Source organism: Xenopus laevis, chromosome 9_10L (assembly GCF_017654675.1).
Source record: "Xenopus laevis strain J_2021 chromosome 9_10L, Xenopus_laevis_v10.1, whole genome shotgun sequence".
Lineage (NCBI taxonomy): Eukaryota > Metazoa > Chordata > Amphibia > Anura > Pipidae > Xenopus > Xenopus laevis.
This window is the reverse complement of record NC_054387.1, coordinates 128524955-128552939: the sequence shown is the minus strand read 5'-3', so window position 1 is coordinate 128552939 and position 27985 is coordinate 128524955. Positions and strand designations below refer to the sequence as shown.

The following is a 27985-nucleotide window of genomic DNA, read 5'->3' as shown; positions in this document are numbered from 1 at the left end:
TCATTTCTTGCTTCTTAGCAGCTTTTGGATTGGGCTTCATCATTTTTTCATGGTTTGTAAGTTACTGTATGATCTTTCCTATTCTGACCATACACTAGAAGAACCAATCTTTTGCCAAGGTTGCCAAGAGAGCGGATCTTTCCCCCGATATGCCCACCAAAGGCGATATTGGGCTAATCCTATTGTTCGGCCCTAGGGCCAAACGACTGGATTATAACAATGGCAATGGGTGCTGACAGGACAAGGATCGTATCAACTAGCCAACGTGGTCCTTGATTTCAAGGGAAAATCAAACCCGATCCCCATACCCAGGCAGATAAGCTGACGTCACGAATCAGACCGATATCGGCAGCTTAAATCTGTGTGGCCACCTTTAGTCTTTAACTGTTAGATTGCAAGCTTTGTTGAGCATGATGAGTCCGTAATGTTCATACTCTGTAATCCTCTGCTCTCTCACTGACAGTCTGTATCATTCCCACACTTTAACCCACTGTTCTTTCTTTATTCATATGTCACTTTCCCCTTTTATTCGTTGATTTCCCATTACCCATGTGCCTATTTACCTTTAACCTTTGTATTTGTCTTCAGTCCCCCTGCCTGTAAGCACATTCCTCCCCCTCCTCTGTCTTTAGTTCAGCCCTTCGCTGAGTCAGAATGAAAGTGAAAGGGACTTTACCATGTGGATGGGAGGGGGAGGAAATGAATAAGCCACATTCTCTCTAATCGCTGCACTTCTGTATCTAATCACTCACGTACAGGCCTCTGTCTGGGCTGCCTTTCTTCCTTCCTCATCTGTTCTATATTGAGAGCACGTGGGGATTTTAATAATTGCTGATCAGACTTGTGGCCCCTAGAAAGTATGAATGTGTAGCTTGTGTTGTACTAGGCATTTATTAAAGGGGAAATTCGATTTTTCCTTCTGTACTGGTTTAAAGATTGTGCATCAGCACAACAAAAAGCTGTAACATGAAATCGTGTCATTCTCTGTGTTAGAGGGAGGGAATATTGCTGGACCATGTAACTAATAGTTAGCTCCCTAGAGCACTTATAGAATAGACTATAAGGGTAAGGGCACACACTAAGATTTGGGAACATTTAGTCTCTTCTTTGGATGACTAATCTCCCCAAAAAGCCTTCCCACCGGCTAGAATCTAAATTGCCAGGGGATGGCACTAGGAATGGAGGAAACTTTGGGCGACTTCGGAAAACGCAGTTATCCGAGTGCCATCCCACCGCCAATTTAGATTCTAGCCAGTGGGTGTCTCTGCCCTAATCAAATTTTGAATCGTATTTTCCGTGAAAAATTTGTATTTTTTCAGTACATATTCACTTTTGTGAGTTAAAAAAAAAATAGAATTGTTTGGATTTTTGAATAAAAACTCGAAGCTGGAAATAGCTCGAATCCAAAAATACTCCATCTCAAACCTGTCAAAGTCATGTTTGAAGATGTTTGTAGCCTTGATGTTCAAGTTTTTTCAGTGGTTTTCATTCGAAAACTCAATCATTTCAAATTTTTTTCTGTGGCAAAACTCGATCAGTTTTGCGTCCTGACTTCACTAACACCAGTTTTTTACATTCAAATGTTTTCTTTAATAAGAAACCATTTGAGTTGTAAGTTCATTTGAGGTCTAAATAAGATGATATACCTCTAAAATTTGACCGTTGACAAATATGCCCCTATGGTCCATAATCATCTGAAGTCATAAACAATTGGATATAGAAAGCAAAACACAATGACTACAAACAATATAATTTTATTAAAGGATAAGGCTTTGCACTGCCCATTCCTGTGTGGATGTAATTTGTCTGTAATATACTGGGAGCAGCTGGTGGAATCTGGGGCTGGTAGATAAGGAATGTAGGTAAGGTGGGTATCTGTACCATATCCAGAGTGCAACTGAAGAGTTATATACCAGGGTACAGGAGGTTGGAGATGTTTTATGTGCAACCTAATTCCAGCACAGGACTCTATAAGCCTTAGTTGCATGAAGATCAGTTTCCAAGTATCATAGGCATTTTCTTGGATGACCCTGAAATGTAATAGTCAGAATTACTGCAAGTCAGAGCACTAGTTAGTTGATGGGTGAAACATTATAAATAAACATTAATACCATTGGAAAGAGGCATAAGTGCATCAAAGCAGTTACTCTACCATAAGAGAGTTTATGAATAGGGCCTCTATGTAATAAACTTTTCAAATATAGTTTTAATCAAATAAGTATATCATTAAAGAGGATTATATCAACTTACACTGAAAATCTGGGGCCCCTTATTAAATAACATAATGACCAAAAGATCCATCCCAAGAGCAATCACTGTGTAGAGAACCTAAAAAAAGAAAAAAGGAGAGGACACTCATGTAAGCATACATTCTAATAAAGGAGTTTTAAGTCTTTTTGCTTTTTAGACTTGAAATGAGTCTAAACGAGTTTTTAGATCTTTTGTTCTCCATCATTTGGTCAGAGACACCTCCCCATTACCAAGCTTATAGATGTAACAAAAAAATTGTAGAATTCATCCTGCTATTGTTTTAAAATGTCAAGGACAGCAAAAAAGTCCTTCATGGATTCCATGAGTATTTAGATGAGCATATAAGCATCTAACCCTCACTTTCAACCTAGAAGTTCTTCAAGCAGGGATTTCACTCACACATATAATTAAGAGCAATTAAGAATTCAACCCAAATCTCAACCTAGCAGTTCTTCAAGCAGGGATTTCATGGATACCTAGAAGAGCAAATAATAATTCAACCAAAATCTCAACCTAGAAGTTCTTCAAGCAGGGATTTCATGGATACCTAGAAGAACAAATAGTAATTCAACCAAAATCACAACCTAGAAGTTCTTCAAGCAGGGATTTCATGGATACCTAGAAGAACAAATAGTAATTCAACCAAAATCACCACCTAGAAGTTCTTCAAGCAGGGATTTCATGAGCACCTAGAAGAGCAAATAAGAATTCCACCCAAATCTCATCCTAGAAGTTCTCTGAGAAAGAATTCCATGGCTACCTAGGAGAGCAAATACGCAGTCCCCCAAATCTTAACCTAGAAGATAATCTAATAACCATGATAATCTAGGAGAGGAACTAAGCGTTAATCCGAAATCTCAATCTAAAAGTCATTCAAGCAGGGAGTCCATATGTATCTAAGAAAGAAAATAAGAATTCACCCTAAATCTGAACCTAGAAGTCTTTCACACAGGGATTCTACTAGTATCGAAGATAGAAATTAAGAATTTAAACCAAATCTTTCATTATTTGACCTTCAAGCTATAGCCACAAGTAAATGCTTTTGGCAGGTCCCTTAAGGAGGCCAGACCTACTGATCTAATAAAGTATCTGCTGAAGAGCCAAATAACATTATTTATACTTACCTTCTGTACTGACCAAACTCCCCAAATCATAACAATGCATTCAACCAGAAGTACTGTAAATACTAATGGCAGGAGTGGGCAAGCAAGGCTCTGTAATAGAAATTTCATTTCTATTTAATTAATGGAAATTCAAACCAGGCTAAGCGCATAACACAAGAGCAAACTGAAGCTGCTTTTTCATATGTAAGCGTTTTCATATGTAACTAAAGTTTAATAGGAGCAAATTCTTTCTAATTTAAACAGAATGCATCTAGGATTAAGCAGAACATATAATAGTCAATATTAGCAACCATTCTAAAACAAGTAAGCATCTTACTGAACCTTAAATAGGGCAAAAACTGTTGACTGTCCCAAACAATGTGGCTGCTCTTGGATCAGGAGTTAAACGTTAAAAATTACACATCTCCATGGGCCCATAATGTATCTGCTCTTGGATCAGGAGGTTTTGAAAATCCCATGAGGCAAGGACCAGTTCAAGACCAATTCCTGACAAGTCTTCTATGGATCTGGGTCTGTTCTATGGAATTAGCAGGGAGTAACTCGTATTGGTTCACAGAATATATGTAGTGGTAATACAAAGCCCTATTGTGCTGTACCCCTCACTGCAAAATCTATCCCCAAAATAAATGATCTCTTTAATTCTTTCTTCCTACATGCTTTCCATAAAGTAGAAATACTTACATCACTGCCTGAAAATGCAGCTCTGTAAATCATAAAGGACACCTTCAAGTTGGTTATCACTATAAGAATGATCTGCAGAAAGAAACATTTCATTTCACTTGATATTCCATTAAATCAGCACTTATAGTCCATATATACTACATCTTGATTCTACATCTGTCAAGTTATACACATCACCATGTTGGGAATCTAAGAAGGACATTAAATTGCCCAAAAACCTAGGGGCAAATTTACTAATCTCCGAAAATTCGCCAGCGACGGCTTCGCTCACATCGCAACACTTCGCCAGTCGTGGATTCACCAGGTCAACGCTAATTTACTAAAATCCGAAGTTGCCCCAGGGAGCCGAACGATGGCGAAGTTCCGCTAGCGTTACAGCGACAATCGAAGCGAAGTTGCACTAGCGTTGGCTAATTTGCATACGGTTGGAAGTTAAATTTGAATGGATGTATATGTTGCAGCAAATACATTACACTACCGGGAATCCTTAATAAAATAAAATAAAGTTGTTATATTGCCCTACACATGAGCCCACTGTATAGTTTATGTGCCATATGTTAGGAAATGTGGGGGGAAGCCTGGTTATCCCAAAAAATGTACAATCTTTTGCATCACCCTGAAAAAGGAAACAACGCCAGCGTTTTTTGGGACTTAGAAAAATTGTAAACTATTTTGAGGAAGTCCTATCTACTCTATTGCACTTCGCCTGGTCTGAGGTGATGAAGGCAAGTCTGGCGCAAGAGGTAAAAATCCGCATCTTAGTGAATTTGCGCAGTTACGTCCATTCGCCAGAGCGAAAATTCACCAGGCGTTAGGGAGCAAAGTAGCACTAGAGTCTATCTCCATCGCTAGCGAAGTTACCCCAGTGCCTGTTAGTAAATCGACGAAGTACCGAAATGATGTCACGCTGGCGAATGTTCGCCTGCTTTAATCACTTCGCCCTTTAGTAAATTTGCCCCATAGAATAGACCTAACTGGTCTTACATTATGGCACAACATTTCATCTGGGAAAAAGGGTGTGGCTAATTGTGCCAGATGTATCAGTTGACCTTCCTCCATCTATACAATATATTGCTTTATAGTAGAATGGAATGGGATAATTAAATCGTTAGTCAGGGTTCTCATAAAAGGGATATGTTGTGGTGGAGGGGGGGGGCTAATAAATAAATCCAGTATTCTAGCTAAATTCTTTGTTGGGTTTTAGTTCCCCTTTAATTGTTGAAAATTAAATAGCTTATATACAGTAGGTCTTAATTGAAAGTGAATACATACATTATAAAAATCATCAGGACTTCTGACAAAGATAATGGCAGCAAACCATAAAACAAGGAAGCACAATGGAACAATCTAAAGGATTAAAAAAAAACAAGAAAAAAATGATTATTCAAGGTCACTTCATGATCCACCGATTTGCAGCATTTCATTGTTTTTTTTCCATTAGTCAACACTTTCATGACAGTCAGGAGAGGGTTAACAATCAACATTAATCAGTTCATCAAGTCAATGAATGTGTCACATCATCACAGTTGTTGGACTGCTTGAGCCACAGCCCCGAGCACTAACTCCCAGACAGTTTGTTAATCCCAGATGCAGATGATTTTGGATTTTGGAATTTTAACATAATAACTTCATAAATCTGAATTTTTTTCAGCGACATCATTAATGGCCCTTAAGTTTTTTTAGATTCCAATGCATTACTTTCATTTCTAAATGAAATATATTAATAAATGTATTATAATATTATACAAATATTTAGATTAAGATATTTTATATATATATATATATAATATCAAAACAGGGGGGGTTGTGGGAGCACTCTAAAGGCTTTAAAGTATATATATATATAAGTATAATAAATGCTATTGCATATGTACCCAAAACAGGGGTTATTTTGTTACAAAGTTATGATCATAAAATTGATAAGCCACCATACCACGTCAAGGTAAACCCCGAATGGCGGTCCCTAACTTGTTTTATATTTTATGTGCATTTTAGCATTACCTGTAATCAATGTCCATTGAACGCTGTTTTTTCACTTGACGTGGTATGGTGGCTTATCAATTTTATGATCATAACTTTGTAACAAAATAACCCCTGTTTTGGGGTACATATGCAATAGCATTTATTATACTTATATATATATATATATACTTAAAAGCCTTTAGAGTGCTCCCACAACCCCCCTGTTTTGATATTATATATATATATATATATATATAAAATATCTTAATCTAAATAATCCATAAATAATTATATATATATATATATATATATATATATATATATATATATATATATATATATAATTATTTATGGATTATTTATGTCATTTTGAGCCTTCCAGCTCCCTGTTTATTACAGCATTACAGTACATTACAGACCCCTTGGATATACTGTATTAGCACGAGGTGAAAGAATGAAGTTTTAACCAATCATTTTGCTTCCTTTTCTGCACCTAGCGCTGGCTCTCCTAATACTAAATGAGACCTGGTTTGTGTTATTAAATGATATTCTGCCATTGCATTTGAAGGAACGAGTAGATTACTTACAGCACTTCCCAGGGAGTGGCCACTGCCCTCTAGAACAAAAACAGAAGACATTTTTTAAGATACTTATCTTTATTATACAACGGCTGATTTCCTGATGGTTCCAAAAGACAAAAAACAAAAAGCTTGCCTTATGGTAAGCAATCCCAAAGGTTGGAAAGGTTAGATGAACATATACAGTATAGTAATAATATGATAAATAAAAGGTGCAACCAACTTGTTACTCCAGACCGGTCTAGTTTATTGTTTTGTTTCATTACCTTTTGTGCAAATTGCAATAATTATACACAAATCATGTAGAGTCGTTATTATTGTGCATTTTGGTCACTTTCTAGTCCTGAACAGCAAAAAATAATCCTTATAAACATTTGGTCTGGTGGTAGGGCCCAAGTCTAAAATCATTTTACCCTGATAATCCAGCCAATGAGAATACACAATGGATTAATGCATAAACTAATGGAGTCTGCACAGCTTGCTGGATATCATTTGCAACACTGATCTTAATAAGGCAAGCCTTGGAATTGCTTCTGTTTAAAGCCGTCTATATTCTTTAAACTTGGGTAACTACAGAGTAAGGTTAAAGGGATACTGACATGGGAAAAATGTTTTTTTTCAAAACACATCAGTTAATAGAGCTGCTCCAGCAGACTTCTGAACTTAAATCCATTTTTCAAAAGAGCAAACTGATTTTTTTATATTCAATTTTGAAATCTGACATGGGGCTATTGGCAGTTTTCCAGCTGCCCCCAGTCATGTGACTTGTGCTCTGATAAACTTCAGTCACTCTTTGCTGCTATAAATGAGTGATATTACCCTCCCCCGACAGCAGTCCATCATCAGAACAATGGGAAGGTAACCAGATAGCTGCCTGGTAGATATAGAAACAGCACTCAATAGTAAAATCCAGGTCCCACTGCGACCCCATTCAGTTACAGTGAGTAGAAGAAACAATAGCCTGTCAGAAAGCAGTTCCATAGTGCAGCACTCGCTCTTTCTGAAAGCACATGACCAGACAGAATGACCTGAGATGCACCTACACACCAATATTACAACTAAAAAATACACTGTATACTTGTTGGTTCAGAAATGTAATTTTATATGGTAGAGTGAATTATTTGCTGTGTAAACAGTGTCATTTAAAAATAAAAAGGACCCCATACAAATCATGACAGAATCCCTTTAACTAGAGGAATATGAAATAATGTCAGTATCCCATACAGGTCGTATGGGATTACTTAAAGCCATTAAAGGATCAGTAACATAAAATAAAATTCGTTAGTATAGAATGGAAAAAAACCCCACAAAGGCAAATGAAACTTTTAAATAGCAAAGTCTTTATTAAGAAATAAAATACCGAAACTCCGCTTTCGCGACACAGCGACGATCCATCATGCTGTGATCGATTTCTCCTCCCTGGCTATCTCCTATAAGGAAGGCAGGGAGAAGAAATTGAGCGCCGCACGATGGATCACCACATCACCTTTTCTGAAGAGGAGCGCAAGCGGAGTTTCGGTAAGTTATTTCTTAATAAAGACTTAGCGATTTAAAAGTTTTGTCCTTGTGTTTTTTTTCCGTTCAATAAAAAAAATTGATGTAACTGGTCCTTTAAGTAGATTTGACTAAAGCTGGGTGTTGGCCCCATTTGTTCTCTTGGTCAGCCAGTGGCTCCGTAATGTGTCAGATGAAGGTGAAACATTATCAAGAATAGGAAGGAGCAGTGTCAATAAAAGGTAACGCTAGAGGGAAACAACAGGGATAACAGCTCTTGAGGCTGGTGGTGGTCCCAGAGAAGCCCTGATTGCCACTTTCAATACATGTTTTTCCTTGAATCATCTTTGCCATGGCATGGGGGCCCTGATGCCATGGAATGTTTAGTTCAGCTGTTAGTATTGGCACACTGGCTACAGTATGGTAGCATCACAAGTTCGTCATGTATGACGATGTACATAATGATGACTAGGGATGTCGCGGACTGTTCGCCGGCGAACTTGTTCGCGCGAACATCGGCTGTTCGCGCTCGCCGAATGTTCGCGAACGTCGCGCGACGTTCGCCATTTTGGGTTCGCCTTACCTGGCGCTTTTTTTTGACCTCTCACCCCAGACCAGCAGATACATGGCAGCCAATCAGGAAGCTCTCCCTCCTGGACCACCCCCACACCCCCTGGACCACTCCCCTTCCATATATAAACTGAAGCCCTGCAGCGTTTTTTCATTCTGCCTGTGTGTGCTTGCAAGAGCTAGTGTAGGGAGAGAGCTGTTACTGATTTCACTGATTTCTTTGAGGGACAGTTGATAGTAAGTTTGCTGGCTAGTAATCTACTTGATACTGCTCTGTATTGGAGGGATAGAAGTCTGCAGGGATTTGAGGGACATTTTAGGGTAGCTTTGCTGGCTAGTAATCTACCTTCTACTGCAGTGCTCTGTATGTAGCTGCTGTGGGCACTGATCTCTTCTGATCTCATCTGCTGACTGCTGTAATAACCCAATAGTCCTTGTAAGGACTGCTTTTATTTTCTTTTTTGTTTTTTTACTTTGCTAGTTGCTACTATAAGCCCAGTGCTATTAGTCTAGCAGTGTTGGGGAGTGGGACTGGTGTGCTACTGTGCTGCTCCTAGTAGTTCAGCAGCACCAACCCGAGAAAATATTTTTTTTTAATATACATATATTTTTTTTTTCTTTTACTTATCTTACTGTTCTTTAACGTGTACAGTGCTGTTGCTGTTCTTCATAGTAGTGCACCAATAGTAGTGCACTTGCAGGCATTATTTGCTCAGTGTGTTCTTCATTTTCAAACAACAACCATCTAGCTGTGTGAGCTTGTTCACATTCTGTCTAAATATCAATAATAATACCGTCTCTAGAAACACCACCCGAGTGACGTTTTTCAGGCAGCAATAATATATTCCGTATCCACTGCTGTAGTAGTGTATACGTTAACCTTGTAGGCATTATTTGCTCAGTGTGTTCTTCATTTTCAAACAACAACCATCTAGCTGTGTGAGCTTGTTCACATTCTGTCTAAATATCAATAATAATACCGTCTCTAGAAACACCACCCGAGTGACGTTTTTCAGGCAGCAATCATATATATCGTATCCACTGCTGTAGTAGTGTATACGTTAACCTTGTAGGCATTATTTGCTCAGTGTGTTCTTCATTTTCAAACAACAACCATCTAGCTGTGTGAGCTTGTTCACATTCTGTCTAAATATCAATAATAATACCGTCTCTAGAAACACCACCCGAGTGACGTTTTTCAGGCAGCAATCATATATATCGTATCCACTGCTGTAGTAGTGTATACGTTAACCTTGTAGGCATTATTTGCTCAGTGTGTTCTTCATTTTCAAACAACAACCATCTAGCTGTGTGAGCTTGTTCACTTTCTGTCTAAATATCAATAATAATACCGTCTCTAGAAACACCACCCGAGTGACGTTTTTCAGGCAGCAATAATATATTCCGTATCCACTGCTGTAGTAGTGTATACGTTGACCTTGTAGGCCTTGTTTGCCCAGTGTGTTCTTCTTCTTCATTTTCAAACCACTGCCACTTAGCTGTGTGAGCTTTTTCACATTCTGTCTAAATATCAATAATAATACCGTCTCTAGAAACACCACCCGAGTGACGTTTTTCAGGCAGCAATAATATATTCCGTATCCACTGCTGTAGTAGTGTATACGTTAACCTTGTAGGCATTATTTGCTCAGTGTGTTCTTCATTTTCAAACAACAACCATCTAGCTGTGTGAGCTTGTTCACATTCTGTCTAAATATCAATAATAATACCGTCTCTAGAAACACCACCCGAGTGACGTTTTTCAGGCAGCAATAATATATTCCGTATCCACTGCTGTAGTAGTGTATACGTTGACCTTGTAGGCCTTGTTTGCCCAGTGTGTTCTTCTTCTTCATTTTCAAACAACAACCATCTAGCTGTGTGAGCTTGTTCACATTCTGTCTAAATATCAATAATAATACCGTCTCTAGAAACACCACCCGAGTGACGTTTTTCAGGCAGCAATAATATATTCCGTATCCACTGCTGTAGTAGTGTATACGTTAACCTTGTAGGCATTATTTACTCAGTGTGTTCTTCATATTCAAACAACAACCATCTAGCTGTGTGAGCTTGTTCACATTCTGTCTAAATATCAATAATAATACCGTCTCTAGAAACACCACCCGAGTGACGTTTTTCAGGCAACAATAATATATTCCGTATCCACTGCTGTAGTAGTGTATACGTTGACCTTGTAGGCCTTGTTTGCCCAGTGTGTTCTTCTTCTTCATTTTCAAACAACAACCATCTAGCTGTGTGAGCTTGTTCACATTCTGTCTAAATATCAATAATAATACCGTCTCTAGAAACACCACCCGAGTGACGTTTTTCAGGCAGCAATAATATATTCCGTATCCACTGCTGTAGTAGTGTATACGTTAACCTTGTAGGCATTATTTGCTCAGTGTGTTCTTCATTTTCAAACAACAACCATCTAGCTGTGTGAGCTTGTTCACATTCTGTCTAAATATCAATAATAATACCGTCTCTAGAAACACCACCCGAGTGACGTTTTTCAGGCAGCAATAATATATTCCGTATCCACTGCTGTAGTAGTGTATACGTTGACCTTGTAGGCCTTGTTTGCCCAGTGTGTTCTTCTTCTTCATTTTCAAACAACAACCATCTAGCTGTGTGAGCTTGTTCACATTCTGTCTAAATATCAATAATAATACCGTCTCTAGAAACACCACCCGAGTGACGTTTTTCAGGCAGCAATAATATATTCCGTATCCACTGCTGTAGTAGTGTATACGTTGACCTTGTAGGCCTTGTTTGCCCAGTGTGTTCTTCTTCTTCATTTTCAAACAACTCCCATCTAGCTGTGTGAGCTTGTTCACATTCTGTCTAAATATCAATAATAATACCGTCTCTAGAAACACCACCTGAGTTGTTGTTGTTGCTGTTTTAAAAATAATGCCAGGCAAAGGCAGGCCGCCACGCAGAGGCACAAGGGGCTGTGCTGCTATGCTATCCTGTGGCCCTAGGAAATTGCCCAGTTTTAAAAAGGCAATGACCCTGAACTCCCAAAATGCTGAAGAGGTAGTTGACTGGCTTACACAGCACACCCCATCCTCTACCGTTTCTAACTTTACCACAACATCCTCATCCTCCACTGCTATGGGCACCCCACGTAACACTTCCTCCACCACCGGCGCCCCTTCTTCACTGGAGTCAGAGGAGTTATTTTCACATGAGTTTCTTGAACTGAGTGATGCGCAACCATTATTGGCAGAAGAAGATGAAGGAGATGAGGACGTTACACCAGATTTAATTATGGCAGAGAACACAACAGAGATGGACATAATGAGTGATGACGAGGAGGTCCCCGCTGCTGCTTCCTTCTGTGAGCTGTTAGAAGAAATTGATGCATCTGAGGAGAATGAGGATGAGGAGATTGATGTTTTATGGGTGCCCAGTAGAAGAGAAGAAGAGGAGGATAGTTCAGATGGAGAGACGGAGAGTCAGAGAGGCAGGAGGAGAATAAGACTTAGAAGAAGCAGGGAGGACAGCTCGCAGGGAACAGTAGGGCAACAACATGTATCGGCACCTGTGGTCAGCCGGCCAACGCACCCGCCATTGCCGCCAACGCCGCCGACTTCTACTGTTACCGCCAGATTGCCAGCCTCAAAAAGGTCAGCAGTGTGGGATTTTTTTAATGTGTGTGCCTCTGACAAAAGCGTTGTCATTTGCAATGAGTGCAGTCAGAAACTGAGTCTTGGGAAGCCCAACAGCCACATAGGTACAACTTCTATGCGAAGGCACATGAACGGCAAGCACAAAGCACTTTGGGAGCAACACCTCAAAGGCAACAGGCAAACTAAAAGCCACCCTCCTTCTGGTCCAGCATCTTACTGCTCTACCTCTGCTGTCCTTCACCCGTCTGAACCACCCTCCACTCCGCCTTCCACCTTGACCACCTGTTCCCATTCCCAGTCATCTGCCCCCAGCCAAGTTTCTGTGAGGGCCATGTTTGAGCGTAAGAAGCCAATGTCTGCTAGTCACCCCCTTGCCCGGCGTCTGACAGCTGGCTTGTCCGCACTCTTAGCCCGCCAGCTTTTACCATACCAGCTGGTGGACTCTGAGGCCTTCCGCAAATTTGTAGCAATTGGGACACCGCAGTGGAAGGTACCCAGCCGCAATTTTTTTTCAAAAAAGGGAATACCACACCTGTACCACCATGTGCAGAGCCAAGTCACCGCATCTCTGTCACTTAGTGTTGGGCCAAAGGTCCATATGACTACTGACGCATGGTCCTCCAAGCATGGTCAGGGCAGGTATGTCACCTACACTGCCCACTGGGTGAACTTGTTAATGGCTGGGAAGCAGGGAATGTGTAGCTCAACAACGACAGTGGAGTTGGTGTCACCGCCACGGATTGCACGCGGTTCTGCCACCACCTCTACTCCTCCTTCGCTCTCTACCTCGTCTTCTTCCTCTTCTTCGTCCTCTGCTGCTGGGTCCTCCTCCTCCACACCTGTGCACCCCCAGCTCCCCCTAGGCTATTCGACGTGCCAGGTACGCCGTTGTCATGCTGTCTTGGGGATGACGTGCCTGGAAAGCAAAAACCATACCGGATCTGTACTCCTGTCATCTCTGCAGTCACAGGCCGATCGGTGGCTGACCCCACACCAACTGAAGATCGGAAAAGTGGTGTGTGACAATGGAAGCAATCTGTTGGCAGCACTGAGACTGGGCAATTTAACACATGTGCCCTGCATGGCACATGTTCTGAATTTAATAGTACAACGTTTTGTCTCAAAGTACCCAGGATTCCAGGACATTCTCAGGCAGTCCAGGAAGGTGTCGGCCCATTTCAGACGTTCCTACACAGCCATGGCACGCCTTGCTGACATTCAGCAGCGGTACAAAATGCCAGTCAGGCGTTTGATTTGCGACAGCCAGACTCGCTGGAATTCAACGCTCCTCATGTTGGAACGTCTGCTGCAACAACAAAGAGCCGTCAACGAATACCTGTTTGAACTGGGTGGTAGGACTGGATCTGCAGAGCTGGGGATTTTTTTACCCCGTTACTGGGTGCTTATGCGCGATGCCTGCAGGCTCATGCGCCCTTTTGAAGAGGTTACAAATATGGTCAGTCGCACCGAAGGCACCATCAGCGACCTAATACCCTTCGCTTTCTTCCTGGAGCGTGCCGTGCGACGAGTGACAGATGAGGCTGTAGACCAGCGTGACGAGGAGCAGGAAGCGCACGATTTCTGGTTGGAATCACCAGAACGAACCCAGGCACCTGCTGCAACGCAGGGAGAGGTGTCAGAAGTGGAGTCAGAGGAGGAAGGTGGCTTTGTGGAGGAGGAGGACCAACAGGAGCAGGCTTCCCAGGGGGCTAGTGGTGACCTTTTGGGGACCCCTGGTCTTGTACGTGGCTGGGGGGAGGAGACCATGGATGATGCAGTCCTTGATAACGAGGAAGCGGAGATGGATACCTCTGCATCCAACCTTGTGAGAATGGGGTCTTTCATGCTGTCATGCCTGTTGAAGGACCCCCGTATCAAGAGGCTTAAGGAGAAGGACCTGTACTGGGTCGCGACTCTACTAGACCCTCGGTACAAGCATAAAGTGGCAGAAATGTTACCAACATACCACAAGTCTGAAAGGATGCTGCATTTAGAAACCAGCCTGCAAAACATGTTGTACAATGCTTATAAGGGTGATGTCACTTCAGGAACTCATCAACATTCCAGGGGCAGAGGTGCCAGTAATCCTGCCACGAGCGCACCTGCAAGGACAAAGCACTTTGGCCACTCTGTAACGTCAGACATGCAAATGTTTTTCAGTCCAAGGCAGCGGCAGAACCGTTCGGGATCCACCCTCAAAGAACGCCTCGACCGGCAGGTAGCGGACTACCTGGCATTAACTGCAGATATCGACACTCTGAGGAGCGATGAACCCCTGGACTACTGGGTGCGCAGGCTTGATCTGTGGCCAGAGCTGTCACAATTTGCCATGAACCTCTTGTCTTGCCCCGCCTCAAGTGTCCTCTCAGAAAGGACCTTCAGTGCAGCAGGAGGGATTGTAACTGAGAAGAGAACTCGCCTAGGTCACAAAAGTGTGGATTACCTGACCTTTATTAAAATGAATGAGGGGTGGATCTCGGAGGGTTACTGCACGCCGGAAGACTTGTGCTGAGTTTCTGATTCTGACTCCCCATGCAGCTGTCCTTCTCTGCACGCCTCATGACTCCACATACAGCTGTCCTTTAGCGTCCTCCTCCCTCCACCACCATTACAAACTAGGGTGCAAACCCTACTGGTTTAATTTGAATCCAGGTAAATCCTGAGTTTTTCTGGCCTCTGTGCTTCAGTGGCTGTGACAAAAAAATTGAATATTTTCAGCATTTATATGGCATATTTTTTATGGCCTCTGTGCTTCAGTGGCTGCGACCAAAAAAAACAGAATATTTTCTGCATTTATATGGCATATTTTTTCTGGCCTCTGTGCTTCAGTGGCTGTGACAAAAAAATGAATATTTTCAGCATTTATATGGCATATTTTTTATGGCCTCTGTGCTTCAGTGGCTGCGACCAAAAAAAACAGAATATTTTCTGCATTTATATGGCATATTTTTTCTGGCCTCTGTGCTTCAGTGGCTGTGACAAAAAAATGAATATTTTCAGCATTTATATGGCATATTTTTTCTGGCCTCTGTGCTTCAGTGGCTGCGACCAAAAAAACCAGAATATTTTCTGCATTTATATGGCATATTTTTTCTGGCCTCTGTGCTTCAGTGGCTGTGACAAAAAAATGAATATTTTCAGCATTTATATGGCATATTTTTTATGGCCTCTGTGCTTCAGTGGCTGCAACCAAAAAAAACAGAATATTTTCTGCATTTATATGGCATATTTTTTCTGGCCTCTGTGCTTCAGTGGCTGTGACAAAAAAATGAATATTTTCAGCATTTATATGGCATATTTTTTCTGGCCTCTGTGCTTCAGTGGCTGCGACCAAAAAAAACAGAATATTTTCTGCATTTATATGGCATATTTTTTCTGGCCTCTGTGCTTCAGTGGCTGTGACAAAAAAATGAATATTTTCAGCATTTATATGGCATATTTTTTCTGGCCTCTGTGCTTCAGTGGCTGTGACAAAAAAATGAATATTTTCAGCATTTATATGGCATATTTTTTCTGGCCTCTGTGCTTCAGTGGCTGCGACCAAAAAAAACAGAATATTTTCTGCATTTATATGGCATATTTTTTCTGGCCTCTGTGCTTCAGTGGCTGTGACAAAAAATGAATATTTTCAGCATTTATATGGCATATTTTTTCTGGCCTCTGTGCTTCAGTGGCTGCGACCAAAAAAAAACAGAATATTTTCTGCATTTATATGGCATATTTTTTCTGGCCTCTGTGCTTCAGTGGCTGTGACAAAAAAATGAATATTTTCAGCATTTATATGGCATATTTTTTCTGGCCTCTGTGCTTCAGTGGCTGCGACAAAAAAAACAGAATATTTTCAGCATTTATATGGCATATTTTTTATGGCCTCTGTGCTTCAGTGGCTGCGACCAAAAAAATTGAATATTTTCAGCATTTATATGGCATATTTTTTCTGGCCTCTGTGCTTCAGTGTCTGCGACCAAAAAAATTTATATTGTTAGCATTTATATGGCATATTTTTCCTGGCCTCTGTGCTGCAGTGGCTGCGACCAAAAAAAATTAATATTGTTTGCATTTATATGGCATATTTTTTCTGGCCTCTGTGCTGCAGTGGCTGCAACAAAAAAAAATTAATATTGTTTGCATTTATATGGCATATTTTTTCTGGCCTCTGTGCTGCAGTGGCTGCGACAAAAAAAAATTAATATTTTCAGCATTTATATGGCATATTGTTTCTGGACTTCTGGTTCAGTGGCTGCGACAAAAAAAACATAATTTTTCAGGAAAGTACACATGCCTAATTTTTCAGGGTTCTGCAACAGTGGCAAAATCGCATCTTTTATGGTCACCGCAGGTGATCAATAAAGTAGACCAAAACTGGGCCCACACTGCAGAATCGGTGTTTTTTGGTTCACTTCACTGTACATTGAATTACCTCTGCCTGAGCGTGCACGTGCGCACAAGCACGATGACTGGTAAACACACCACTACAGAAATATTGCCACCAACAGGACGAACATCCTGGAGGTGACAAGCAACTAGTAATTAAAAACTATTATTTGCTCACTTGACGGTATCATTCATTAAAGCTCTTTGCGTCTTTTTGCGTTGCAGTAAGCACCGCGTTTCGTCTTTGCGTGTGAACAGGCTGTAACCTTTACACGACTTGATTGGCATGTAGACGCCGGACGTTTTAAAGCATTTTATTACACAGGTTTAGAAATGTAGTGTGATTTCTGCCCTTTACAGCACAAAACGCAGCGCTGTGTCAACAATGGATTTTTTAGAAACATTTTTGCCCTTGATCCCCCTCTGGCATGCCACTGTCCAGGTCGTTGCACCCTTTAAACAACTTTAAAATCATTTTTCTGTCCAGAAATGTCTTTTCTAGCTTTTAAAATTCGCCTTCCCATTGAAGTCTATGGGGTTCGCGACGTTCGCGAACCGTTCGCATTTTTGACGCAAGTTCGCGAATATGTTCGCGAACTTTTTTTCCGACGTTCGCTACATCCCTAATGATGACATGTACAAAATGTATGACAGTGCAGCCTAACTTTTAAGGGAATATATTAACATCACCACAACTCAGAAACGACAAAAAAAACAAACAAACAAATGAAATGAATCAAAAATTACATTTTGCTAATTTATACAGCTTTAAATAAAGATGCAGTATTTGTAGAAACAGCCATGCGGAGGAGTATAAAGCCCAATATATGCCATGGATAGAGGAGGGGAGACGGGATGCAGAGTGGGAATAAAACTGCTGCTCATCACTTGCTGGAGTGAAGCCGCGTTGGGTTTATATGCACTGGGTCAAAGGCGAGAAGGAACATTTTTCAAGTTTACATTGAAGTACCTCTTCTTGTTTAGGGATGTAGCGAACCGCCGATAATGTGTTCGCGAACGCCGTTCGCGAACACCGGCAAAAAATGCGAACAGTTCGCGAACAGTTCGCGAACTTCGAACATCCGAAAATCGTTCGATTCGAACGATCTGAGGATTTTAATCGTTCGATCGAACGATTTTCGTTCGAATCGAACGAAAATCGTTCGATTTTAGCGATCGAATGGTCGAATGGTCGAACGATTTTGACGCGAACGCCTATTGGCGAACGTCGCGCGACGTTCGCGAACTTGCGGCGGACGCGAACAGCCGATGTTCGCGCGAACAAGTTCGCCGCCGAACAGTCCGCGACATCCCTATTCTTGTTACAGTCTTCTGATGAAATTATCACAAGCCTGTAAAAAGAAGAGATGTACAGGGTATTATATTTTAAATTTGTGAATTAATAGAACCTTTGACACCTTTGCAAAGATAGAAGCCCCATGCAGTTGAAATGTCAACCCCTTATTCTCCCCTTCACTTATTTGTAAAGTCCATTTGATGCAGTTGACCTCCTCTTATGGTTATAGGGTTTCCTAAACTAGACACATTATTCAATATTCTGTACGTGTCCCTTAATTCCCCTGTGTATTCAGTATAAGTCACTTAGGAGAACCTCTGTAAATGGACCAGCAAACACTTTGTAGCCTATTTCACTATTTCAAGAGTCAAGACCAAGTTTCTTGGAGTTATCTAAATGTATCAATCAAAAAAAAATCTACAACATTTAATGAACATATTTGCCTGCTAAAACATTCAACTTTTTTTTGTAGGAAAACAGCACTAGGCAGTCCCATGTTTTCTAATTTTCCCTGAATTATAAAGAGTTTTAGAAAACACTGAGAGAATTTTAATGAAAGAAAATGAAAAACATGAATGTGCCAAGATACTGTATGTACTAAAATGACTGTACCTGTCGTGAACTTTTCTTTGATGGGATTCATCAAGTTCCTCATAATACTGTTATTCTGCTTTGTTTCTTTGTCTATAAGGAAGATATTCCAGGCCAGATTTGCTATTTTAGGCTGACTGTTTAGGATTCTGTTTCGAGCAGTGGAGCTCCTGTCAACTAGATCATCAACAACTACTGCAACCTTGTCTATGCCTGTAAAATAAACACAAATATAGGAATAGAGAAATTTTCATTATACTGTGATCATAAACAAATTCAAGGCTCCATAATAGACGAAAGGGGGTCATCTAATCAACAAATCCATTTTTTACTCCCTTTGGCCATCAATCAGATCATTTTGGAGGCATATGGAGATCCACCAGAAGAGGACTCCATCAACAGGTAGATGCAGTCCTCTTCTGACACCATTTTCTAACCCGCCTGATAGATACCTGGTGAGCAGGTTACCAGGAAGTCTCCATAAATCACCCAACAGGTTTCCAAGTCAATCCAGAAGGACTCTAAAGTTGACAGTTTATATCAGCCCATGCATGGCCAGATTTATAAAGGATGACAGATCTATGCTTCAGTATACAATGGAGCAAGCTTTAATGAACCCTAATGGCTCAGCATGAGCTTTAACAGTATTCCGGGGACGAGTTTTGGACCTACATCCCCTTTAAGATGGGCATGAAGATAATTTTGAAATCTTTGAAATGCTATGTGTGATGCATGATGGAGGCAACGCTAGGTACCTAGTTCAGATGATTGATATTCCAGCTCGTCATCATACAAAGAATCCGTCACATCAGTGATATTGATCCTTCCTCTACTCATGGAGTGATACAATATGGCATAATTGCATCGACACACCTCTTCTCTGAATTTAAAGCTGTTAGTATTGGTGATGACAAAAGGTAAGACAGTGTGACCTGTGGACTCTATCAGGTAACTTATAAGCCAGTTGTATTCCTCAGGGCTGGATCTGGAAAATATTCCAATTGTTGCTTTTTTGCTAGACCTCGGACTCTGCCATGAAATACAGATACACAATGATCATTCACATCATCAGTAGATTTAATGACAGTACATGTAAGATAAGAAGTACTTCCAAAAAGTCCCATGCAGAGTCCCATTTACAGCCCTGGACAGTTGTCTGCCCCCTAACTACATCCTACCAAGATTTCTCTGGCTTTTAGTATAAACACAACAGGAGCCCTGTGAGAGATGATAAGGAGCTTGTGCTCCGCCTTCTGGTAAGACAATGGCTGATTAGGCAAGGTTAAAACTGCAAGCTATGCTAGTAACTCTAACTCACAGCAGCTTGGGCAAAATAAAAAAAAGTAAACATATATTACCCTTGGGCAAACCCACATGAAAAATGAAGGTATTCTAGGCCTTTTATCATGTAATACTAGACCATAATATATTTCACTGTACCGTGTCAGGATAGATGACTTCATGAGAGACACGTGCACTGGAGTTGAATCTTTTGGCAATAATCAACACGGCTATTCCACTGGATAGAAATGTAAGAAGAATCTTTGTATAAAAGAAAAGAAAAACAAATGTTAAACAGGATATCGCACAGTTTATTGTGTTATACAGAAGCTATAGGCAAGCACACAACACTTCATTTCTATAGCAAGTGGGGATTTTTCCATATTTAAATAATAATAATAGTGTTTTTAAACATAACAAATTCATATTTTAAAAAAGAATATTGTTTGCGTGTCTATTATGGACTATGTACTCCACATGAGGCACATGGAATGTCAAATGTCTGTTGGCAAACCTAAAAGGTTGGACATATGGATGTTGCTTACACAATTGGGCCCTAGGTGTTTTATTTGATAATATTATACATACAGGTTTTCATTAAGTTATTGGTTAAACAAATTTCTGGTTTAGAGGAGGTTTTCGTGAGGTTTTAGTCCAATTTAGGCAGGATAATCCCAAATTTCAGACCACCAAAGGGGTGAGGTTTACCAAAAAGATGGTGGAACATTGAGGAGATTATGCCCTTCTCTTATAGTCACCACGTGTGGTTGACCATATCATGGCCATGGCCTAAAGTGTCCATGTATATGTCTCATTTCTCATCTTTCCATAGAGTGGCCAGAGCTTAAACAGTATGTGACTGATCTGCTCATATACTGGCATATATGGTGCATTGGCAGATAACATTTTCAAAGCTGCCCCATTGCCAAACTGACCAAATTTCACAGTAGTGGTCTATCTAATATAATATAAGTTGGGTTATAAGCTGTTTTTCTTTGTTGAGGATGATTAGGAATGTTGAGGATGATTAGGAAGAAATGTAACTGTCATGCTAGTCATTTTTCTCATTTGTGGCAAAATTTGTAATTGTGTGGACCTTAAAAAGATGAATTTAATTCAATTTTCATCCAGTAGGGTAATGAGAAGTCTCCACAGTAAAATATATTTAGATCCACCATCTACTGAATATTGAGAGAAGTTGTATATTAGCACACGCATCCTAAGATTGCTTTCTTTTTTTCAAAGCCCCTTGTAGGAGAAATATGCTCACATCAGGTCCTTAGACTCCATCTGGCAAGGACTTTAATATTTCTTCTCAATGCGGCCACAGTACGTGCTGAGGCTTTTCCCAATATGACAACTCTACCCTGGTCTTTATAGGAGCCTCCTTCTTTCTCCTTCTACATGACACTCAACACCCCTAACACAATTAGTTAGACAGCTCCACTTAGAATATTTCCCAGGCAGCCTTTGGGTTCTTCCTGCACCTTCATGAACTCGTATTCACCCTCAGCTTCGACCATCACTGACTGTAAATAGTACATGTCGAATATTCCAAAAATACTCCTCAAACAGCAACATTTTCTAAGCTAAGGATAATTTTCATGAGCTAGGCATGTAGACATGGACATACTGTACTTACAGTAGCGTGATATGATGCAACTTCCATCCAAAGAATGATATTCATTTCCAGGTAGGTAACTAAAGCTGCCCATATGAGCATCACCAGCATGGAATGCTGAAAGAGCAGTATATATGGTTATTATTACAGTTTTTGTCTTTGGTGATATCATTGTCTCCTTCAACAGTTGGTTTCACAATCTCACTTTGTAGAGATAAGCCAAAAACCCTTAGGTTTGTTCTACTAAAAGAGACTTCTGGTCAAATGTCTCTGCCTAGTATGGTGCAAATATAGAGATGTAGCTGTTCTATTTATTAATTTATAAGGGTGGTAGTATGGGGATATTTCCATAGCAACTGCAAGAACTTGGCATATATAACTTGTGCCCATACAGAACACACAACATCATATTTATAATGTAAAACTTCCTCTGTGGGAATGGGATTAAGGGAAATGCACGGCACTAATAATAATAGACCCAAAAAAAACGCAAAGGAAAACTCACAGATTTGCTTGCGAAGATGATGAGTAAAGATCCTACAGCAAAAGTTGTGATTATCAAACCCATCTGCAAAACATGAGATATAAATCAGCACCTTCAGCAGGCGATTCCAATGTTGTGCTACTTCTCAATTGTTTAGGACACCCAAGCACCCATGAAAGAAAGAAATGTATGTGTTTTGAATATGTAAATAGGTCTCGGCCTAGTAAACATATGAAAACACTTTTCATCAAATACTTGCACCTAATAATGGTATGTCTAGCACCAATGTACTCAACATACCTATTGATGTATCAAGGAATCCTGTATGTTCCATGTGCCATTGACCTACTTGTGCTCAATATACAATCATCAGATTAACATTTTGCACCCATAATTGTCTGTTGAGACATTTTTCACATTCTGCAAAATGGTATCAGCCATTTTCTAGCTTGCAGCTTTTATGTTAAAGGATAAGTAAACCTCGAAAATAAGTGAATATAAAATTAATAAGGGCGATATTCTAAGCCCTTTTGTAATTTACATTCATTATTTATTATGTTTTTATTCCAAGATATTAAAGGATACATGTACTGTTAATATGAATGAATTTGTTACAACAGCGCCACCATCGCTGCTGGTCATATTCCGTCCAGTCTGACCACCAAGTAGCCAAGGAAGTTGTCAGGAGAAAGAAAGAGGCTGCTTTTAAGTTCTTCTGCTTAGGAAAGATTTGAGAAAGGTTTCTAACTTTTTTTTAAACCAGAAGAAAATCAGAGCAGCCTCTTTCTTTCTCCTGACAACTTCCTTGACTACTTGGTGGTCAGAATGGTCGGAAAATGACCAGCAGGTGGCGCTGTTGTAACAAAATTAATTTATGTTACAGTACATGCATCCCTTAATATCTTGGAATCTAAAAAAAAAAAAAAATAATAATATACATTGCAAAAGTTCCTAGAATAACACCCTCATTTACTTTAAATAAAGATTAAAAAGTAATATGTAATAATAAAATATAGTTATATTTCAGTGGGTTTGCATGTTATATATTTACTTACAGAAAAGAAAACTGATTTATCAGGGAGCAGGAAGAGGTACCAGGACAAAACCAAGACGCCAGCCAGAACCAGAAGCTAAAGTAGGAAACAACAACGCAGAAGACATTGTATTACATAGATTAGTTTTGTTCTATTCGCAAATACTGAGCATTCTGCATCGTCCACTATATAATAAAGGATGATGTAATCCAGCAAGAGCTGTGAACCCCAAAGAGATACCATCCAGAGCCTCTAACAGTTGTCTGCCCCCTAACTACATCCTACCAAGATTTCTCTGGCTTTTAGTATAAACACAACAGGAGCCCTGTGAGAGATGATAAGAAGCTTGTGCTCAGCCTTCTGGTAAGACAATGGCTGATTAGGCAAGGTTAAAACTGCAAGCTATGCTAGTAACTCTAACTCACAGTAGCTTGGGCAAAATAAAAAAAAAGTAAACATATATTACCCTTGGGCAAACCCACATGAAAAATTAAGGTATTCTAGGCCTTTTATCATGTAATACTAGACCATAATATATTTCACTGTACCGTGTCACGATAGATGACGTCATGAGAGACACGTGCATTGAAGTTGAATCTTTTGGCAATAATCAACACGGCTATTCCACTAGATAGAAATGTAAGAAGAATCTTTGTATAAAAGAAAAGAAAAACAAATGTTAAACAGGATATCGCACAGTTTATTGTGTTATACAGAAGCTATAGGCAAGCACATAAGACTTCATTTCTGTAGCAAGTGGGGATTTTTCCATATTTAAATATATAATAATAGTGTTTTTAAACATACCGGTAACAAATTCATATTTTAAAAAAGAATATTATTTGCGTGTCTATTATGGACTATGTTCTCCACATGAGGCACATGGAATATCAAAATATGGACTGTGTTTTCAATGAATGTGTGTGTGTTGGCAAACCTAAAAGGTTGGACGTATGGATGTTGCTTACACAATTGGGCCCTAGGTGTTTTATTTGATAATATTATACATACAGGTTTTCATTCAGTTATTGGTTAAACAAATTTCTGGTTTAGAGGAGGTTTTCTTGAGGTTTTAGTCCAATTTAGGCAGGATAATCCCAAATTTCAGACCACCAAAGGGGTGAGGTTTACCAAAAAGATGGTGGAACATTGAGGAGATTATGCCCTTCTCTTATCACCACGTGTCGTTGACCATATCATGGCCATGGCCTAAAGTGTCCATGTATACGTCTCATTTCTCATCTTTCTATAGAGTGGCCATATAAACCCAGACCTTAAACAGTATGTGACTGATCTGCTCACATATTGGCATATATGGTGCATTGGCAGATAACATTTTCAAAACTGCCCCATCCCCAAACTGACCAAATTTCACAGTAGCGGTCTATCTAATATAATATTAGGTGGGTAATAAGCTGTTTTTAGTTGTTGAGGATGATTAGGAAGAAATACAACTGTCATGCTAGTCATTTTTCTCATTTGTGGCAAAATTAGTAATTGTGTGGACCTTAAAAAGATGAATTTAATTCAATTTTCATGCAGTAGGGTAATGAGAAGTCTCCACAGTAAAATATATTTAGATCCCACCATCTACTGAATATTAAGAGAAGTATTTTAGCATAAGCATCCTGAGTTTGCTCTCTTTTTTTCAAAGCCCCTTGTAGAGAAATATGCTCAACCTCCTTCTTTCTCCTTCTCCATGAGACTCAACACCACTAACACAATTAGTTAATCAGCTCCACTTAGAATATTTCCCAGGCAGCCTTTGGGTTCTTCCTGCACCTTCATGAACTTGTATTCACCCTCAGCTTCGACCATCACTGACTGTAAATAGTACATGTCGAATATTCCAAAAATACTCCTCATACAGCAATATTTTCTAAGCTAAGGATAATTTTCATGAGCTAGGAGTGTAGACAAGGACATACTGTACTTACAGTAGCGTAATATGATGCAACTTCCATCCAAAGAATGATATTCATTTCCAGGTAGGTCACTACAACGCATATGAGCATCACCAGCATGGAATGCTGAAAGAACAGTATATATGGTTATTATTCTAACAGTTTTTGTCTTTGGTGATATCATTGTCTCCTTCAACAGTTGGTTTCACAATCTCACTTTGTAGAGATAAGCCAAAAACCCTATGGGTTTGTTCTACTAAAAGAGACTTCTGGTCAAATGTCTCTGCCTAGTATGGTGCAAATATAGAGATGTAGCTGTTCTATTTATTAATTTATAAGGGTGGTAGTATGGGGATATTTCCATAGCAACTGCAAGAACTTGGCATATATAACTTGTGCCCATACAGAACACACATCATCATATTTATAATGTAAAACTTCCTCTGTGGGAATGGGATTAAGGGAAATGCACGGCACTAATAATAATAGACCCAAAAAAAACGCAAGGGAAAACTCACAGAATTGTTTGCGAAGATGATGAGTAAAAATCCTACATAGTGATGGGCGAATTTGCGCCGTTTCGCTTCGCCGGAAAATTCGCGAATTTCGCGCGAAATTCGCGAAACGGCGAAAAATTCGCGAAACGGCGCCGGCGTCTCGTTTTTGACGCCGGCGCCCGTTTTTGACGCCGGCGTCCGTTTTTCGGGAAAATTTTTTTTGACGCCGGTGAATTTTTACCGCGAATTTTCGCGTGCGTTTTGCGAATTTATTCGCTGGGCGTGAATCGCGCAAATTCGCCGCGAATTCGCGCCTGGCGAATAAATTCGCCCATCACTAATCCTACAGCAATAGTTGTGATAATCAAACCCATCTGCAAAACATGAGATATAAATCAGCACCTTCAGCAGGAGATTCCAATGTTGTGCTACTTCTCAGTTGTTTAGGACACCCAAGCACCCATGAAAGAAAGAAATGTATGTGTTTTGAATATGTAAATAGGTCTCGGCCTAGTAAACATATGAAAACACTTTTCATCAAATACTTGCACCTAATAATGGTATGTCTAGCACCAATGTACTCAACATACCTATTAATGTATCAAGGAATCCTGTATGTTCCATGTGCCATTGACCTACTTGTGCTCAATATACAATCATCAGATTAACATTTTGCACCCATAATTGTCTGTTGAGACATTTTTCACATTCTGCAAAATGGTATCAGCCATTTTCTAGCTTGCAGCTTTTATGTTAAAGGATAAGTAAACCTCGAAAATAAGTGAATATAAAATGAATTAGGGCGATATTCTAAGAACTTTTGTAATTTACATTCATTATTTATTATGTTTTTATTCCAAGATATTAAAGGATACATGTACTATTAATATGAATGAATTTTGTTACAACAGCGCCACCATCGCTGCTGTTCATATTCCGTCCAGTCTGAACACCAAGTAGCCAAGGAAGTTGTCAGGAGAAAGAAAGAGGCTGCTTTTAATTTCTTCTGCTTAGGAAAGATTTGAGAAAGGTTTCTAACTTTTTTTTAAACCAGAAGAAAATCAGAGAAGCCTCTTTCTTTCTCCTGACAACTTCCTTGACTACTTGGTGGTCAGAATGATTGGAAAATGACCAGCAGGTGGCGCTGTTGTAACTAAATTAATTTATGTTACAGTACATGTATCCCTTAATATCTTGGAATCTAAAAAAAAAATAATAATAATATGCATTGCAAAAGTTCCTAGAATAACACCCTCGTTAATTATACATTCACTTATTATCATGGTTTACTTGTCCTTTAAATAAAGATTTAAAAGCATTATGTAATAATAAAATATAGTTATATTTCAGTGGGTTTGCATGTTATATATTTACTTACAGAAAAGAAAACTGATTTATCAGGGAGCAGGAAGAGGTACCAGGACAAAACCAAGACGCCAGCCAGAAGCTAAAGTAGGAAACAACAACGCAGAAGACATTGTATTACATAGATTAGTTTTGTTCTATTCGCAAATACTGAGCATTCTGCATCGTCCACTATATAATAAAACACTAAAAGGATGATGTAATCCAGCAAGAGCTGTGAACCCCAAAGAGATACCATCAGCAGCCTCTAACAATAAATGTGCAATCAAGGGAGGACATCTCACTTAGGGGCAAATTTATCAAAGGTCGAATTTCGAAGTTATATAAAAAAAAAATTAACTCTAATAAATTTGAATGTACTCACAACTCGAATGGGAGGTTATGTATGAAAAAACTCAAATGTCTAATATTCTATTGGATACGAATGACCCGAAAATTGTAATCAAATCGGTTTGACTTGTAAATGGACTAGGGATGCACCGAATCCACTATTTTGGATTCGGCCGAACCCCCGAATCCTTCATGAAGGATTCAGCCGGATACCGAATCCGAATCCTAATTTGCATATGCAAATTAGTGGTGGGAAGGGGAATACATTTTTTACCTCTCCGACCCTAATTTGCATATGCAAATTAGGATTCAGATTCGGTTCGGCCCGGGCAGAAGGATTCGGCCGAATCCGAATCCTGCTGAAAAAGGCCGAATCCTGGCCGAATCCCAAACCAAATCCTGGATTCAGTGCATCCCTAAAATGGACTCGTCAGGTGTTAGGTAACAAATATCCAAAATTAGAACTGTTTCCAGGGTTGAGGTGTGATAAATCTCACATTCAAATTCGAGTTGGTGATTTCAAATTAACATTTGTTGAGTTTTAACCAAAAAAAAATTTCAATTCGCATTCAAACCTTAATAAATCTGCCCCTTAATCTATATTTTACAAAGTGAGGTTACCATTGTCCTTGAGCCTCCACTGTATGTGCAGCAGAAGTAATTAACATTGGGACCATGGTCTATAAGTAATAACATAAGTTAACACTATTCCATCCTTAGTTCTCCGGTTCTCCGACCTCTCTAGTGACCATCTTTAGGCCATTGCTACTCATATAGCTGAGTGTGTTTATTTACATTACTCTTGATTCCTGCATAAGAAGTGGACATTTTACAGATGTCAAGAACTGATTTAAAGGAATCAGATTTGCTTTCTGTAGAAAACACTTACTGTACTTCAAGCACTGGT

At 39.7% G+C, this 27985-nt stretch overlaps 2 protein-coding genes across 4 annotated transcripts in view; both read right to left on the bottom strand.

Annotated features, from left to right (window-relative positions):
- LOC121398309 overlaps nt 1-27985 on the bottom strand; it is an 84397-nt gene that overhangs the window by 24263 nt on the left and 32149 nt on the right. The window lies entirely within an intron of this gene.
- On the bottom strand, nt 1775-26848 carry LOC121398311. 3 transcript variants are annotated; one of them, XM_041577405.1, is made up of 14 exons: nt 26762-26848; nt 24920-25012; nt 23004-23078; nt 21970-22032; nt 21486-21581; nt 20003-20104; nt 19318-19591; nt 18584-18775; nt 6605-6633; nt 5328-5402; nt 4056-4127; nt 3375-3464; nt 2251-2328; nt 1778-2030 (listed from the first exon to the last, which is right to left on the bottom strand). In XM_041577405.1, the coding sequence occupies exons 2-14, from the start codon at nt 25004-25006 to the stop codon at nt 2007-2009; spliced, it is 1257 nt and encodes a 418-aa protein (XP_041433339.1). In that variant the 5' UTR covers nt 25007-25012; nt 26762-26848; the 3' UTR covers nt 1778-2006. The 3 variants fall into 3 exon arrangements, with proteins under 3 accessions (XP_041433341.1, XP_041433340.1, XP_041433339.1); XM_041577406.1 differs by lacking the exon at nt 21970-22032 and having other exon boundaries at nt 1776-2030; XM_041577407.1 differs by lacking the exons at nt 21486-21581; nt 21970-22032; nt 23004-23078 and having other exon boundaries at nt 1775-2030.

Coding starts and splice junctions, on each gene's coding strand:
- LOC121398311 (XM_041577405.1), bottom strand. CDS start 25,006: ATGCTGGTGATGCTCATATGCGTTGTAGTGACCTACCTGGAAATGAAT. Junction 18,776..19,317: donor ATATCAATCATCTGAACTAG/GTACCTAGCGTT, acceptor TTTATTTTACAG/GCATAGACAAGGTTGCAGTA. Junction 5,403..6,604: donor GCCACTCCCTGGGAAGTGCT/GTAAGTAATCTA, acceptor TTAATCCTTTAG/ATTGTTCCATTGTGCTTCCT.